Source organism: Bombina bombina, chromosome 2 (assembly GCF_027579735.1).
Source record: "Bombina bombina isolate aBomBom1 chromosome 2, aBomBom1.pri, whole genome shotgun sequence".
Classification (NCBI taxonomy): domain Eukaryota; kingdom Metazoa; phylum Chordata; class Amphibia; order Anura; family Bombinatoridae; genus Bombina; species Bombina bombina.
Window position 1 is genome coordinate 1,403,740,498 of NC_069500.1, and position 19,404 is coordinate 1,403,759,901.

Sequence of the window (19,404 nt, forward strand, 5' to 3'; positions counted from 1 at the left end):
AAAACTGGTAGACATTTTTCTGGGCTAAAACAATTGCTTTACTAGGCATATTATGCAGATTCTAACTAATTATTGGTATTATAATCTTGGGGAACGTTTAGAAAAACGGCAGGCACTGTGTTGGACACCTTTTTCAGATGGGGGCCTTTCTAGTTATAGACAGAGCCTCATTCTGGGACTGTATAGGGGTTAAATGTAAAAATGGCTCCGGTTCCGTTAATTTAAGGGTTAAAGCTCTGAAATTTGGTGTGCAATACTTTTAATGCTTTAAGACACTGTGGTGAAATTTTGGTGAATTTTGAACAATTCCTTCATACTTTTTCACATATTCAGTAATAAAGTGTTTTCAGTTTGAAATTTAAAGTGACAGTAACGGTTTTATTTTAAAACGTTTTTTGTGCTTTGTTGACAAGTTTAAGCCTGTTTAACATGTCTGTACCATCAGATAAGCTATGTTCTATATGTATGAAAGCCAATGTGTCTCCCCATTTAAATTTATGTGATAATTGTGCCATAGTGTCCAAACAAAGTAAGGACAGTAATGCCACAGATAATGATATTGCCCAAGATGATTCCTCAAATGAGGGGAGTAAACATGATACTACATCATCCCCTACTGTGTCTACACCAGTTATGCCCACACAGGAGGCCCCTAGTACATCTAGTGCGCCAATACTTATTACCATGCAACAATTAACGGCTGTAATGGATAAATCCATAGCAAATCTTTTATCCAAAATGCCTACTTATCAGAGAAAGCGCGATTGCTCTGTTTTAAACACTGAAGAGCAAGAGGACGCTGATGATAACTGTTCTGACATACCCTCACACCAATCTCAAGGGGCCATGAGGGAGGTTTTGTCTGATGGAGAAATTTCAGATTCAGGAAAAATTTCTCATCAAGCTGAACCTGATGTTGTGACATTTAAATTTAAATTAGAACATCTCCGCGCACTGCTTAAGGAGGTGTTATCTACTCTGGATGATTGTGACAATTTGGTCATTCCAGAGAAATTATGTAAGATGGACAAGTTCCTAGAGGTTCCGGTGCCCCCCGACGCTTTTCCTATACCCAAGCGGGTGGCGGACATAGTAAATAAAGAGTGGGAAAGGCCCGGCATACCTTTTGTTTCCCCCCCCTATATTTAAGAAATTATTTCCTATAGTCGACCCCAGAAAGGACTTATGGCAGACAGTCCCCAAGGTCGAGGGGGCGGTTTCTACTCTAAACAAACGCACTACTATTCCTATCGAAGATAGTTGTGCTTTCAAAGATCCTATGGATAAGAAATTAGAGGGTTTGCTTAAAAAGATTTTTGTACAGCAAGGTTACCTTCTACAACCAATTTCATGCATTGTTCCTGTCACTACGGCAGCGTGTTTCTGGTTCGAGGAACTAGAAAAATCGCTCAGTAAAGAATCTTCGTATGAGGAGGTTATGGACAGAGTTCAAGCACTTAAATTGGCTAACTCTTTTGTTTTAGATGCCGCTTTGCAATTAGCTAGATTAGCGGCGAAAAATTCAGGGTTTGCTGTCGTGGCGCGCAGAGTGCTTTGGCTAAAGTCTTGGTCAGCGGATGTGTCTTCCAAGACAAAATTGCTTAACATTCCTTTCAAAGGTAAAACATTATTTGGACCTGATTTGAAAGAGATTATTTCAGACATCACTGGGGGAAAGGGCCACGCCCTCCCACAGGATAGGTCTTTTAAGGCTAATTATAAGCCTAATTTTCGTCCCTTTCGCAGAAACGGACCAGTCTCTAATTCTGTATCCTCTAAGCAAGAGGGTAATACTTCACAACCCAAACCAGCCTGGAAACCAATGCAAGGCTGGAACAAGGGTAAGCAGGCCAAGAAGCCTACCACTGCTACCAAAACAGCATGAAGGGATAGCCCCCGATCCGGGACCGGATCTAGTGGGGGGCAGACTTTCTCTCTTTGCTCAGGCTTGGGCAAGAGATGTTCAGGATCCTTGGGCGCTAGAAATAGTTTCTCAAGGTTATCTCCTGGAATTCAAGGAACTACCCCCAAGGGGAAGGTTCCACAGGTCTCAATTATCTTCAAACCAAATAAAGAGACAGGCATTCTTACATTGTGTAGAAGACCTGTTAAAGATGGGAGTGATACATCCAGTTCCAATAAGAGAACAAGGAATGGGATTTTATTCCAATCTGTTCATAGTTCCCAAAAAAGAGGGAACATTCAGACCAATTTTGGATCTAAAGATCCTAAACAAATTTCTCAGGGTACCATCGTTCAAAATGGAAACTATTCGAACGATCCTACCTACTATCCAGGAAAATCAATTTATGACTACCGTGGATTTAAAGGATGCGTACCTACATATTCCTATCCACAAGGAACATCATCAGTTCCTAAGGTTCGCTTTTCTGGACAAGCATTACCAGTTTGTGGCACTTCCATTTGGATTAGCCACTGCTCCAAGGATTTTCACAAAGGTACTAGGGTCCCTTCTAGCGGTTCTAAGACCAAGGGGCATTGCAGTAGTACCTTACTTGGACGACATCCTGATTCAAGTGTCGTCCCTGTCAAAAGCAAAGGCTCATACGGACATCGTCCTAGCCTTTCTCAGATCTCACGGATGGAAGGTGAACAAAGAAAAAAGTTCTCTGTCCCCGTCAACAAGAGTTCCCTGACAGAGGTCAGAAAATCAAAACTTCTAAGCTCTTGTCAAGTACTTCATTCTGTTCCTCGTCCTTCCATAGCGCAGTGCATGGAAGTAATAGGATTGATGGTTGCAACAATGGACATAGTTCCTTTTGCACGAATTCATCTAAGACCATTACAACTGTGCATGCTCAGACAGTGGAATGGGGATTATACAGACTTGTCTCCGACGATTCAAGTAGATCAAAAGACCAGAGATTCACTCCGTTGGTGGCTGACCCTGGACAATCTGTCACAGGGAATGAGCTTCCGCAGACCAGAGTGGGTCATTGTCACGACCGACGCCAGCCTAGTGGGCTGGGGCGCGGTCTGGGAATCCCTGAAAGCTCAGGGTCTATGGTCTCGGGAAGAGTATCTTCTCCCGATAAACATTCTGGAACTGAGAGCGATATTCAATGCTCTCAGAGCTTGGCCTCAACTAGCAAAGGCCAAATTCATAAGGTTTCAGTCAGACAACATGACGACCGTTGCATATATCAATCATCAGGGGGGAACAAGGACTTCCCTGGCGATGAAAGAAGTGACCAAGATAATTCAATGGGCGGAGGATCACTCCTGCCACTTGTCTGCGATCCACATCCCAGGAGTGGAAAATTGGGAAGCGGATTTTCTGAGTCGTCAGACATTCCATCCGGGGGAGTGGGAACTCCATCCGGAAATCTTTGCCCAAATAACTCAATTATGGGGCATTCCAGACATCGATCTGATGGCGTCTCGTCAGAACTTCAAGGTTCCTTGCTACGGGTCCAGATCCAGGGATCCCAAGGCGACCCTAGTAGATGCACTAGTAGCACCTTGGACCTTCAACCTAGCTTATGTATTCCCACCGTTTCCTCTCATCCCCAGGCTGGTAGCCAGGATCAATCAGGAGAGGGCCTCTGTGATCTTGATAGCTCCTGCGTGGCCACGCAGGACTTGGTATGCAGACCTGGTCAATATGTCATCGGCTCCACCATGGAAGCTACCTTTGAGACAGGACCTTCTTGTTCAGGGTCCATTCGAACATCCGAATCTGGTTTCCCTCCAACTGACGGCTTGGAGATTGAACGCTTGATTTTATCAAAGCGTGGGTTTTCAGATTCTGTAATAGATACTCTGATTCAGGCTAGAAATCCTGTAACTAGAAAAATTTACCATAAAATATGGAAAAAATATATCTGTTGGTGTGAATCTAAAGGATTCCCATGGAACAAGATAAAAATTCCTAAGATTCTATCCTTTCTACAAGAAGGTTTGGAGAAAGGATTATCTGCAAGTTCTCTGAAGGGACAGATCTCTGCTTTATCTGTTTTACTTCACAAAAGACTGGCAGCTGTGCCAGATGTTCAAGCATTTGTTCAGGCTCTGGTTAGGATCAAGCCTGTTTACAGACCTTTGACTCCTCCCTGGAGTCTAAATCTAGTTCTTTCAGTTCTTCAAGGGGTTCCGTTTGAACCCTTACATTCCGTAGATATTAAGTTATTATTTTGGAAAGTTTTGTTTTTGGTTGCAATTTCTTCTGCTAGAAGAGTTTCAGAGTTATCTGCTCTGCAGTGTTCTCCGCCCTATCTGGTGTTCCATGCAGATAAGGTGGTTTTGCGTACTAAGCCTGGTTTTCTTCCGAAAGTTGTTTCCAACAAAAATATTAACCAGGAGATAGTTGTACCTTCTTTGTGTCCGAATCCAGTTTCAAAGAAGGAACGTTTGTTACACAATTTGGACGTAGTCCGTGCTCTAAAATTCTATTTAGAGGCTACTAAAGATTTCAGACAAACATCTTCCTTGTTTGTTGTTTATTCTGGTAAAAGGAGAGGTCAAAAAGCGACTTCTACCTCTCTTTCCTTTTGGCTTAAAAGCATTATCCGATTGGCTTATGAGACTGCCGGACGGCAGCCTCCTGAAAGAATCACAGCTCACTCCACTAGGGCTGTGGCTTCCACATGGGCCTTCAAGAACGATGCTTCTGTTGACCAGATATGTAAGGCAGCGACTTGGTCTTCACTGCACACTTTTGCCAAATTTTACAAATTTGATACTTTTGCTTCTTCGGAGGCTATTTTTGGGAGAAAGGTTTTGCAAGCCGTGGTGCCTTCCATTTAGGTGACCTGATTTGCTCCCTCCCTTCATCCGTGTCCTAAAGCTTTGGTATTGGTTCCCACAAGTAAGGATGACGCCGTGGACCGGACACACCAATGTTGGAGAAAACAGAATTTATGCTTACCTGATAAATTACTTTCTCCAACGGTGTGTCCGGTCCACGGCCCGCCCTGGTTTTTTAATCAGGTCTGATGAATTATTTTCTCTAACTACAGTCACCACGGTATCATATGGTTTCTCCTATATATATTTCCTCCTGTCCGTCGGTCGAATGACTGGGGTGGGCGGAGCCTAGGAGGGATCATGTGACCAGCTTTGCTGGGACTCTTTGCCATTTCCTGTTGGGGAAGAGAATATCCCACAAGTAAGGATGACGCCGTGGACCGGACACACCGTTGGAGAAAACATAATTTATGTAAGAACTTACCTGATAAATTCATTTCTTTCATATTAGCAAGAGTCCATGAGCTAGTGACGTATGGGATATACATTCCTACCAGGAGGGGCAAAGTTTCCCAAACCTCAAAATGCCTATAAATACACCCCTCACCACACCCACAATTCAGTTTAACGAATAGCCAAGAAGTGGGGTGATAAAAAAGTGCGAAAGCATATAAAATAAGGAATTGGAATAATTGTGCTTTATACAAAATCATAACCACCACAAAAAAAGGGCGGGCCTCATGGACTCTTGCTAATATGAAAGAAATGAATTTATCAGGTAAGTTCTTACATAAATTATGTTTTCTTTCATGTAATTAGCAAGAGTCCATGAGCTAGTGACGTATGGGATAATGACTACCCAAGATGTGGATCTTTCCACACAAGAGTCACTAGAGAGGGAGGGATAAAATAAAGACAGCCAATTCCTGCTGAAAATAATCCACACCCAAAATAAAGTTTAACGAAAAACATAAGCAGAAGATTCAAACTGAAACCGCTGCCTGAAGTACTTTTCTACCAAAAACTGCTTCAGAAGAAGAAAATACATCAAAATGGTAGAATTTAGTAAAAGTATGCAAAGAGGACCAAGTTGCTGCTTTGCAGATCTGGTCAACCGAAGCTTCATTCCTAAACGCCCAGGAAGTAGAAACTGACCTAGTAGAATGAGCTGTAATTCTCTGAGGCGGAGTTTTACCCGACTCAACATAGGCATGATGAATTAAAGATTTCAACCAAGATGCCAAAGAAATGGCAGAAGCTTTCTGGCCTTTTCTAGAACCGGAAAAGATAACAAATAGACTAGAAGTCTTACGAAAAGATTTCGTAGCTTCAACATAATATTTCAAAGCTCTAACAACATCCAAAGAATGCAACGATTTCTCCTTAGAATTCTTAGGATTAGGACATAATGAAGGAACCACAATTTCTCTACTAATGTTGTTGGAATTCACAACTTTAGGTAAAAATTCAAAAGAAGTTCGCAACACCGCCTTATCCTGATGAAAAATCAGAAAAGGAGACTCACAAGAAAGAGCAGATAATTCAGAAACTCTTCTGGCAGAAGAGATGGCCAAAAGGAACAAAACTTTCCAAGAAAGTAATTTAATGTCCAATGAATGCATAGGTTCAAACGGGGGAGCTTGAAGAGCTCCCAGAACCAAATTCAAACTCCAAGGAGGAGAAATTGACTTAATGACAGGTTTTATACGAACCAAAGCTTGTACAAAACAATGAATATCAGGAAGAATAGCAATCTTTCTGTGAAAAAGAACAGAAAGAGCAGAGATTTGTCCTTTCAAAGAACTTGCGGACAAACCCTTATCTAAACCATCCTGAAGAAACTGTAAAATTCTCGGTATTCTAAAAGAATGCCAGGAAAAATGATGAGAAAGGCACCAAGAAATATAAGTCTTCCAGACTCTATAATATATCTCTCTAGATACAGATTTACGAGCCTGTAACATAGTATTAATCACAGAGTCAGAGAAACCTCTTTGACCAAGAATCAAGCGTTCAATCTCCATACCTTTAAATTTAAGGATTTCAGATCCTGATGGAAAAAAGGACCTTGTGACAGAAGGTCTGGTCTTAACGGAAGAGTCCACGGTTGGCAAGAGGCCATCCGGACAAGATCCGCATACCAAAACCTGTGAGGCCATGCCGGAGCTACCAGCAGAACAAACGAGCATTCCTTCAGAATCTTGGAGATTACTCTTGGAAGAAGAACTAGAGGCGGAAAGATATAGGCAGGATGATACTTCCAAGGAAGTGATAATGCATCCACTGCCTCCGCCTGAGGATCCCGGGATCTGGACAGATACCTGGGAAGTTTCTTGTTTAGATGGGACGCCATCAGATCTATTTCTGGAAGTTCCCACATTTGAACAATCTGAAGAAATACCTCTGGGTGAAGAGACCATTCGCCCGGATGCAACGTTTGGCGACTGAGATAATCCGCTTCCCAATTGTCTGCACCTGGGATATGAACCGCAGAGATTAGACAGGAGCTGGATTCCGCCCAAACCAAAATTCGAGATACTTCTTTCATAGCCAGAGGACTGTGAGTCCCTCCTTGATGATTGATGTATGCCACAGTTGTGACATTGTCTGTCTGAAAACAAATGAACGATTCTCTCTTCAGAAGAGGCCAAAACTGAAGAGCTCTGAAAATTGCACGGAGTTCCAAAATATTGATCGGTAATCTCACCTCCTGAGATTCCCAAACTCCTTGTGCCGTCAGAGATCCCCACACAGCTCCCCAACCTGTGAGACTTGCATCTGTTGAAATTACAGTCCAAGTCGGAAGCACAAAAGAAGCCCCCTGAATTAAACGATGGTGATCTGTCCACCATGTTAGAGAGTGTCGAACAATCGGTTTTAAAGATATTAATTGAGATATCTTCGTGTAATCCTTGCACCATTGCTTCAGCATACAGAGCTGAAGAGGTCGCATGTGAAAACGAGCAAAGGGGATCGCGTCCGATGCAGCAGTCATAAGACCTAGAATTTCCATGCATAAGGCTACCGAAGGGAATGATTGTGACTGAAGGTTTCGACAAGCTGCAATCAACTTTAGACGTCTCTTGTCTGTTAAAGACAGAGTCATGGACACTGAATCCATCTGGAAACCCAGAAAAGTTACCCTTGTCTGAGGAATCAAAGAACTTTTTGGTAAATTGATCCTCCAACCATGATCTTGAAGAAACAACACAAGTCGATTCGTATGAGATTCTGCTAAATGTAAAGACTGAGCAAGTACCAAGATATCGTCCAAATAAGGAAATACCACAATACCCTGTTCTCTGATTACAGACAGCAGGGCACCGAGAACCTTTGTAAAAATTCTTGGAGCTGTAGCTAGGCCAAACGGCAGAGCCACAAATTGGTAATGCTTGTCCAGAAACGAGAATCTCAGGAACTGATAATGATCTGGATGAATCGGAATATGCAGATATGCATCCTGTAAATCTATTGTGGACATATAATTCCCTTGCTGAACAAAAGGTAAGATAGTCCTTACAGTTACCATCTTGAACGTTGGTATCCTTACATAACGATTCAATATTTTTAGATCCAGAACTGGTCTGAAAGAATTCTCCTTCTTTGGTACAATGAAGAGATTTGAATAAAACCCCATCCCCTGTTCCGGAACTGGAACTGGCATAATTACTCCAGTCAACTCTAGATCTGAAACACATTTCAGAAATGCTTGAGCTTTTACTGGATTTACTGGGACACGGGAAAGAAAAAATCTCTTTGCAGGAGGTCTCAACTTGAAACCAATTCTGTACCCTTCTGAAACAATGCTCTGAATCCAAAGATTGTGAACAGAATTGATCCAAATTTCCTTGAAAAAACGTAACCTGCCCCCTACCAGCTGAGCTGGAATGAGGGCCGCACCTTCATGTGGACTTAGAAGCAGGCTTTGCCTTTCTAGCTGGCTTGGATTTATTCCAGACTGGAGATGGTCTCCAAACTGAAACTGCTCCTGAGGATGAAGGATCAGGCTTTTGTTCTTTGTTGAAACGAAAGGAACGAAAACGATTATTAGCCCTGTTTTTACCTTTAGATTTTTTATCCTGTGGTAAAAAAGTTCCTTTCCCACCAGTAACAGTTGAAATAATGGAATCCAACTGAGAACCAAATAATTTGTTACCCTGGAAAGAAATGGAAAGTAAAGTTGATTTAGAAGCCATATCAGCATTCCAAGTTTTAAGCCATAAAGCTCTTCTAGCTAAAATAGCTAGAGACATAAACCTGACATCAACCCTGATAATATCAAAAATGGCATCACAGATAAAATTATTAGCATGCTGAAGAAGAATAATAATATCATGAGAATCACGATGTGTTACTTGTTGCGCTAAAGTTTCCAACCAAAAAGTTGAAGCTGCAGCAACATCAGCCAAAGATATAGCAGGTCTAAGAAGATTACCTGAACACAGATAAGCTTTTCTTAGAAAGGATTCAATTTTCCTATCTAGAGGATCCTTAAACGAAGTACCATCTGACGTAGGAATAGTAGTACGTTTAGCAAGGGTAGAAATAGCCCCATCAACTTTAGGGATCTTGTCCCAAAATTCTAATCTGTCAGACGGCACAGGATATAATTGCTTAAAACGTTTAGAAGGAGTAAATGAATTACCCAAATTATCCCATTCTTTGGAAATTACTGCAGAAATAGCATTAGGAACAGGAAAAACTTCTGGAATAACCACAGGAGCTTTAAATACCTTATCTAAACGTTTAGAATTAGTATCAAGAGGACCAGAATCCTCTATTTCTAAAGCAATTAGTACTTCTTTAAGTAAAGAACGAATAAATTCCATTTTAAATAAATATGAAGATTTATCAGCATCAACCTCTGAGACAGAATCCTCTGAACCAGAGGAATCATCAGAATCAGAATGATGATGTTCATTTAAAAATTCATCTGTAGGGAGAGAAGTTTTAAAAGATTTTTTACGTTTACTAGAAGGAGAAATAACAGACATAGCCTTCTTTATGGATTCAGAAACAAAATCTCTTATATTATCAGGAACATTCTGCACCTTAGATGTTGAAGGAACTGCAACAGGCAATGGTACTTTACTAAAGGAAATATTATCTGCTTTAACAAGTTTGTCATGACAATCAATACAAACAACAGCTGGAGGAATAGCTACCAAAAGTTTACAGCAGATACACTTAGCTTTGGTAGATTCAGCACTTGACAGCGATTTTCCTGTAGTATCTTCTGACTCAGATGCAACGTGAGACATCTTGCAATATGTAAGAGAAAAAACAACATATATATAAAGCAAAATTGATCAAATTCCTTAAATGACAGTTTCAGGAATGGGAAAAAATGCCAAAGAACAAGCTTCTAGCAACCAGAAGCAATAAAAAATGAGACTTAAATAATGTGGAGACAAAAGCGACGCCCATATTTTTTCGCGCCAAATAAGACGCCCACATTATTTGGCGCCTAAATGTTTTTTTTGGCGCCAAAAATGACGCCACATCCGGAACGCCGACATTTTTGGCGCAAAATAACGTCAAAAAATGACGCAACTTCCGGCGACACGTATGACGCCGGAAACGGAAATAGAATTTTTGCGCCAAAAAAGTCCGCGCCAAGAATGACGCAATAAAATGAAGCATTTTCAGCCCCCGCGAGCCTAACAGCCCACAGGGAAAAAGTCAAATTTTAAGGTAAGAAAAATGTTAAATTAAAATGCATTATCCCAAATATGAAACTGACTGTCTGAAAATAAGGAAAGTTGAACATTCTGAGTCAAGGCAAATAAATGTTTGAATATATATATTTAGAACTTTATAAACAAAGTGCCCAACCATAGCTTGGAGTGTCACAGAAAATAAGACTTACTTACCCCAGGACACTCATCTACATATAGCAGATAGCCAAACCAGTACTGAAACGAGAATCAGCAGAGGTAATGGTATATATAAGAGTATATCGTCGATCTGAAAAGGGAGGTAAGAGATGAATCTCTACGACCGATAACAGAGAACCTATGAAATAGACCCCGTAGAAGGAGATCACTGCATTCAAATAGGCAATACTCTCCTCACATCCCTCTGACATTCACTGCACGCTGAGAGGAAAACCGGGCTCCAACTTGCTGCGGAGCGCATATCAACGTAGAATCTAGCACAAACTTACTTCACCACCTCCATCGGAGGCAAAGTTTGTAAAACTGAATTGTGGGTGTGGTGAGGGGTGTATTTATAGGCATTTTGAGGTTTGGGAAACTTTGCCCCTCCTGGTAGGAATGTATATCCCATACGTCACTAGCTCATGGACTCTTGCTAATTACATGAAAGAAAGTAATTTATCATGTAAGCATAAATTCTGTTTTTTAAAAATAAAAAAACAACTGCACTAGGCAGTTTTGGGGCTTTCAAGTTGGTGGCAGTGGGGTGTTAGGGAAAAAACGGCACAGAAAAGTTCCTTTACATTGTGGTCTATGGAAACTGTGTGGTCTCATAGGCTGCAATCTAAATATATATGTATATGCTTATATACATATATATTTATGTGTTAATATGTTTATCTCTCTGAGTGATCAGTGAGCTGGTAAGACTGGAGGTTTTATTATATACACCGAGGCTGCTTTGACTTACCTTGTGGAGCGAACGCTGTGATTTGCAATCTCCTCTTGAAAGGTGAGTAGTAATATATAAATTGCCATCCTGTTACAAAAGGGGTCCGGCACTTTGAAAGCAGTGATACATCAGACATCGCCTTGATATTTAGGAGGTTTCAAGCATCATTTCATATCGGCTATAAGACTGTCTATCTACGCATAGCAGAAAGGTTGCAAAATTAAGCTAAAGGAAAGCAAACGTATTGCGTCTTTTTATCGGCCATAAGACTGCCTTATTCACATATAGCAACAAAGTTAAAAGAAAGCAAACATCAACCATCTATTTATGTATTGGCTTCTATACGTTGTCTAGACACACAACTGCTACAAGTGGTACAACTCATTGATGGTACCAAGTTTTCTCTCGCATCTATGACTTGTGGTTCATTACTTTGGATAAAATATTGAACTTTTTTGTTTTTTAAGTTATATTTTTAACCAATTAGTGGTTTTGAGGGGGTATATCAGCAAAGTTATTTTTTATGCTCTGAATGTTTTTATGATACAATCACTGTTCTATAAATGTATATTTTTTAGGGAGACGTCCCTTGTTTTATTAACTGCAATTTACAGTACAATTATTATTTACTTCTTAGCAATCATTAATTATATTGTCATTTTTTAAACTATATATCTATGGAATAAATGTGTTGGTTATCTATAGCTATTAGCGCCCACTTTTAATTTGTCTCTTTATCTCTATATATTCATATATATTTAAAAATGCTGCCCATCGCTGTGCTACTCACCCCCTTCGCTGCACGAGGTTCTGATGTCGTCATAACAAAGCTACCATAGCTACATGAGTACTTTTTATACCAGTGCACATTATAGTGCTCTAGTATTACAAAGTGGAGCGCTAATATCGCTTAATTATTAGATGTATTAGTTATTAGATGGCAGAGGTGGTGGTGTGTGTGTGTATGTATATATGTGTGTATATATATATGTGTGTATATATATGTGTGTATATATATATGTGTATATATATATATGTGTATATATATGTGTGTATATATATATGTGTATATATATGTGTGTATATATATATGTGTATATATATGTGTGTGTATATATATATATATAACATAATTTATGTAAGAACTTACCTGATAAATTCATTTCTTTCATATTAACAAGAGTCCATGAGCTAGTGACGTATGGGATATACATTCCTACCAGGAGGGGCAAAGTTTCCCAAACCTTAAAATGCCTATAAATACACCCCTCACCACACCCACAAATCAGTTTAACGAATAGCCAAGAAGTGGGGTGATAAGAAAAAAAGTGCGAAGCATATAAAATAAGGAATTGGAATAATTGTGCTTTATACAAAAAAATCATAACCACCACAAAAAAGGGTGGGCCTCATGGACTCTTGTTAATATGAAAGAAATGAATTTATCAGGTAAGTTCTTACATAAATTATGTTTTCTTTCATGTAATTAACAAGAGTCCATGAGCTAGTGACGTATGGGATAATGACTACCCAAGATGTGGATCTTTCCACACAAGAGTCACTAGAGAGGGAGGGATAAAATAAAGACAGCCAATTCCTGCTGAAAATAATCCACACCCAAAATAAAGTTTAACAAAAAACATAAGCAGAAGATTCAAACTGAAACCGCTGCCTGAAGAACTTTTCTACCAAAAACTGCTTCAGAAGAAGAAAATACATCAAAATGGTAGAATTTAGTAAAAGTATGCAAAGAGGACCAAGTTGCTGCTTTGCAGATCTGGTCAACCGAAGCTTCATTCCTAAACGCCCAGGAAGTAGAAACTGACCTAGTAGAATGAGCTGTAATTCTTTGAGGCGGAATTTTACCCGACTCAACATAGGCAAGATGAATTAAAGATTTCAACCAAGATGCCAAAGAAATGGCAGAAGCTTTCTGGCCTTTCCTAGAACCGGAAAAGATAACAAATAGACTAGAAGTCTTACGGAAAGATTTCGTAGCTTCAACATAATATTTCAAAGCTCTAACAACATCCAAAGAATGCAATGATTTCTCCTTAGAATTCTTAGGATTAGGACATAATGAAGGAACCACAATTTCTCTACTAATGTTGTTGGAATTCACAACTTTAGGTAAAAATTCAAAAGAAGTTCGCAACACCGCCTTATCCTGATGAAAAATCAGAAAAGGAGACTCACACGAAAGAGCAGATAATTCAGAAACTCTTCTAGCAGAAGAGATGGCCAAAAGGAACAAAACTTTCCAAGAAAGTAATTTAATGTCCAATGAATGCATAGGTTCAAACGGAGGAGCTTGAAGAGCTCCCAAAACCAAATTCAAACTCCATGGAGGAGAAATTGACTTAATGACAGGTTTTATACGAACCAAAGCTTGTACAAAACAATGAATATCAGGAAGAATAGCAATCTTTCTGTGAAAAAGAACAGAAAGAGCGGAGATTTGTCCTTTCAAAGAACTCGCGGACAAACCCTTATCTAAACCATCCTGAAGAAACTGTAAAATTCTCGGTATTCTAAAAGAATGCCAAGAAAAATGATGAGAAAGACACCAAGAAATATAAGTCTTCCAGACTCTATAATATATCTCTCGAGATACAGATTTACGAGCCTGTAACATAGTATTAATCACGGAGTCAGAGAAACCTCTATGACCAAGAATCAAGCGTTCAATCTCCATACCTTTAAATTTAAGGATTTCAGATCCGGATGGAAAAAAGGACCTTGAGACAGAAGGTCTGGTCTTAACGGAAGAGTCCATGGTTGGCAAGATGCCATCCGGACAAGATCCGCATACCAAAACCTGTGAGGCCATGCCGGAGCTATTAGCAGAACAAACGAGCATTCCCTCAGAATCTTGGAGATTACTCTTGGAAGAAGAACTAGAGGCGGAAAGATATAGGCAGGATGATACTTCCAAGGAAGTGATAATGCATCCACTGCCTCCGCCTGAGGATCCCGGGATCTGGACAGATACCTGGGAAGTTTCTTGTTTAGATGAGAGGCCATCAGATCTATCTCTGGGAGCCCCCACATTTGAACAATCTGAAGAAATACCTCTGGGTGAAGAGACCATTCGCCCGGATGCAACGTTTGGCGACTGAGATAATCCGCTTCCCAATTGTCTACACCTGGGATATGAACCGCAGAGATTAGACAGGAGCTGGATTCCGCCCAAACCAAAATTCGAGATACTTCTTTCATAGCCAGAGGACTGTGAGTCCCTCCTTGATGATTGATGTATGCCACAGTTGTGACATTGTCTGTCTGAAAACAAATGAACGATTCTCTCTTCAGAAGAGGCCAAAACTGAAGAGCTCTGAAAACTGCACGGAGTTCCAAGATATTGATCGGTAATCTCACCTCCTGAGATTCCCAAACTCCTTGTGCCGTCAGAGATCCCCACACAGCTCCCCAACCTGTGAGACTTGCATCTGTTGAAATTACAGTCCAGGTCGGAAGAACAAAAGAAGCCCCCTGAATTAAACGATGGTGATCTGTCCACCACGTTAGAGAGTGCCGAACAATCGGTTTTAAAGATATTAATTGATATATCTTCGTGTAATCCCTGCACCATTGGTTCAGCATACAGAGCTGAAGAGGTCGCATGTGAAAACGAGCAAAGGGGATCGCGTCCGATGCAGCAGTCATAAGACCTAGAATTTCCATGCATAAGGCTACCGAAGGGAATGATTGAGACTGAAGGTTTCGACAGGCTGTAATCAATTTTAGACATCTCTTGTCTGTTAAAGACAAAGTCATGGACACTGAATCTATCTAGAAACCCAGAAAGGTTACCCTTGTTTGAGGAATCAAAGAACTTTTTGGTAAATTGATCCTCCAACCATGATCTTGAAGAAACAACACAAGTCGATTCGTATGAGACTCTGCTAAATGTAAAGACGGAGCAAGTACCAAGATATCGTCCAAATAAGGAAATACCACAATACCCTGTTCTCTGATTACAGACAGAAGGGCACCGAGAATCTTTGTGAAAATTCTTGGAGCTGTAGCAAGGCCAAACGGTAGAGCCACAAATTGGTAATGCTTGTCTAGAAAAGAGAATCTCAGGAACTGATAATGATCTGGATGAATCGGAATATGCAGATATGCATCCTGTAAATCTATTGTGGACATATAATTCCCTTGCTGAACAAAAGGCAATATAGTCCTTACAGTTACCATCTTGAACGTTGGTATCCTTACATAACGATTCAATAATTTTAGATCCAGAACTGGTCTGAAGGAATTCTCCTTCTTTGGTACAATGAAGAGATTTGAATAAAACCCCATCCCCTGTTCCGGAACTGGAACTGGCATAATTACTCCAGCCAACTCTAGATCTGAAACACAATTCAGAAATGCTTGAGCTTTCACTGGATTTACTGGGACATGGGAAAGAAAAAATCTCTTTGCAGGAGGTCTCATCTTGAAACCAATCCTGTACCCTTCTGAAACAATGTTCTGAATCCAAAGATTGTGAACAGAACTGATCCAAATTTCTTTGAAAAAACGTAACCTGCCCCCTACCAGCTGAACTGGAATGAGGGCCGTACCTTCATGTGAACTTAGAAGCAGGCTTTGCCTTTCTAGCAGGCTTGGATTTATTCCAGACTGGAGATGGTTTCCAAACTGAAACTGCTCCTGAGGACGAAGGATCAGGCTTTTGTTCTTTGTTGAAACGAAAGGAACGAAAACGATTGTTAGCCCTGTTTTTACCTTTAGACTTTTTATCCTGTGGTAAAAAAGTTCCTTTCCCACCAGTAACAGTTGAAATAATAGAATCCAACTGAGAACCAAATAATTTGTTTCCCTGGAAAGAAATGGAAAGTAGAGTTGATTTAGAAGCCATATCAGCATTCCAAGTCTTAAGCCATAAAGCTCTTCTGGCTAAGATAGCCAGAGACATAAATCTAACATCAACTCTAATAATATCAAAAATGGCATCACAGATGAAATTATTAGCATGCTGGAGAAGAATAATAATATCATGAGAATCACGATTTGTTACTTGTTGCGCTAGAGTTTCCAACCAAAAAGTTGAAGCTGCAGCAACATCAGCCAATGATATAGCAGGTCTAAGAAGATTACCTGAACATAGATAAGCTTTTCTTAGAAAAGATTCAATTTTTCTATCTAAAGGATCCTTAAACGAGGTACCATCTGATGTAGGAATGGTAGTACGTTTAGCAAGGGTAGAAATAGCCCCATCAACTTTAGGGATTTTGTCCCAAAATTCTAATCTGTCAGGCGGAACAGGATATAATTGCTTAAAACGTTTAGAAGGAGTAAATGAATTACCCAATCTATCCCATTCCTTAGCAATTACTGCAGAAATAGCATTAGGAACAGGAAAGACTTCTGGAATAACCGCAGGAGCTTTAAAAACCTTATCCAAACGTATAGAATTAGTATCAAGAGGACTAGAATCCTCTATTTCTAAAGCAATTAGTACTTCTTTAAGTAAAGAGCGAATAAATTCCATCTTAAATAAATATGAAGATTTATCAGCATCAATCTCTGAGACAGAATCCTCTGAACCAGAAGAGTCCAAAGAATCAGAATGATGGTGTTCATTTAAAAATTCATCTGTAGAGAGAGAAGATTTAAAAGACTTTTTACGTTTACTAGAAGGAGAAATAACAGACAAAGCCTTCTTTATGGATTCAGAAACAAAATCTCTTATGTTATCAGGAACATTCTGCACCTTAGATGTTGAGGGAACTGCAACAGGCAATGGTACATCACTAAAGGAAATATTATCTGCATTAACAAGTTTGTCATGACATTTAATACAAACAACAGCTGGAGGAATAGCTACCAAAAGTTTACAGCAGATACACTTAGCTTTGGTAGATCCAGCAGGCAGAGGTTTTCCTGTAGTATCTTCTGGCTCAGATGCAACGTGAGACATCTTGCAATATGTAAGAGAAAAAACAACATATAAAGCAAAATAGATCAAATTCCTTATAAGACAGTTTCAGGAATGGGAAAAAAATGCCAAACATCAAGCTTCTAGCAACCAGAAGCAAATGAAAAATGAGACTGAAATAATGTGGAGACAAAAACGACGCCCATATTTTTTGGCGCCAAATAAGACGCCCACATTATTTGGCGCCTAAATGCTTTTGGCGCCAAAAATGACGCCACATCCGGAACGCCGACATTTTTGGCGCAAAATAACGTCAAAAAAATTACGCAACTTCCGGCGACACGTATGACGCCGGAAACGAAATGAATTTTTGCGCCAAAAAAGTCCGCGCCAAGAATGACGCAATAAAATGAAGCATTTTCAGCCCCCGCGAGCCTAACAGCCCACAGGGAAAAAGTCAAATTTTTGAGGTAAGAAAAATATGATAATTAAAGCATAATCCCAAATATGAAACTGACTGTCTGGAAATAAGGAAAGTTGAACATTCTGAGTCAAGGCAAATAAATGTTTGAATACATATATTTAGAACTTTATAAATAAAGTGCCCAACCATAGCTTAGAGTGTCACAGAAAATAAGACTTACTTACCCCAGGACACTCATCTACATGTTTGTAGAAAGCCAAACCAGTACTGAAACGAGAATCAGTAGAGGAAATGGTAAATATAAGAGTATATCGTCGATCTGAAAAGGGAGGTAAGAGATGAATCTCTACGACCGATAACAGAGAACCTTATGAAATAGACCCCGTAGAAGGAGATCACTGCATTCAATAGGCAATACTCTCCTCACATCCCTCTGACATTCACTGCACGCTGAGAGGAAAACCGGGCTCCAACTTGCTGCGGAGCGCATATCAACGTAGAATCTAGCACAAACTTACTTCACCACCTCCCTTGGAGGCAAAGTTTGTAAAACTGATTTGTGGGTGTGGTGAGGGGTGTATTTATAGGCATTTTAAGGTTTGGGAAACTTTGCCCCTCCTGGTAGGAATGTATATCCCATACGTCACTAGCTCATGGACTCTTGTTAATTACATGAAAGAAATATATATATGTGTGTATATATATATATATATATATATATGTGTGTATATATATATATATATATATATATATATATGTATGTATATATATATATATATACGTATATATATATATATATATATACACATAGATACATAGCAGCAATTGCACACTTTTGAGCACTAGATGACAGTAGTGTTGGCACAATGTATAACATTGTTAAAGGCATTGATAAATTGTTTAAGGAAAAACAAAAAATAAAAATAGAGACGTAATAGAATATAAGCTGATGAAAAAAACACAAAAATGTTAAAATAAGTATTGGGTGATAAACACCAGTTCTCTCTTGTGCCCTTTTTCTGCCAGCTGGTTGGCACAGAGAAGTGTCTGCAAGCAATCAATGACATGGTTACAGAGGCAAAGGAGAAAATCGGCTTGGATCCAGAGCTTCCTATAAAATGTTTGGTAAGAAGGGGTTTTGATCATAAAGAAGTTATGTCTGTATCTCTGCCTGTCTGTTACAAATAGATGTATTTTGTTGGACAAATCTGTTTAAAAGAGCCAATAAGAATATTTAGGAGCCAGACAGTGATATTTGTATATAGATATATGGAGATTAACCCAAAAGCTAAAGAGTCAGGAATAGAATTTTAGGAGCCAGTGGGTTCCTGGGTTTGTCGAGCCCTATATTTAATATATTCTTTGTCTCAAATGTGCAGAAGCCTGTGATTACTTTGTAAGGGAGAAACATTTTACAAAACTGCTTCTGTGCTTAAAATACACTAATGTGCGTGTCCGATTCATTTTTATGCCCAATTAAAGGGACAGTAAAAATGTTTGAGCTTGTAATATAAATGCTTAATTATGCACAGTCAAACAACTTCACAATATACTTTCATTATTAAGTTTGCCCCATTTTCCTGTAATTTATAGGGACATCAAACCCAAATTTTTTTTTTCAATATTCAAATTTCCAATTAACTTCTATTTTCCAATTTGCTTCTCTTTGTATCCTTTGTTAAAGGAGCAGCAATACACTACTGGGAGCTACCTAAACACATTGGGAAAGCCAGTGACAACAGACATATGTGTTGCTCCTGAACCTACCTAGATATAC

General features: G+C 39.6%; 1 protein-coding gene across 1 annotated transcript in view; it reads left to right on the top strand.

Moving 5' to 3' along the window:
• Nucleotides 1–19,404, top strand: part of NAGK (N-acetylglucosamine kinase) — a 96,714-nt gene that overhangs the window by 15,011 nt on the left and 62,299 nt on the right. Inside the window, exon 3 of the mRNA XM_053704335.1 lies at nt 18,654–18,752. Within this exon, the coding sequence (XP_053560310.1) occupies nt 18,654–18,752 (99 nt within the window). The remainder of the gene's footprint in view (nt 1–18,653; nt 18,753–19,404) is intronic.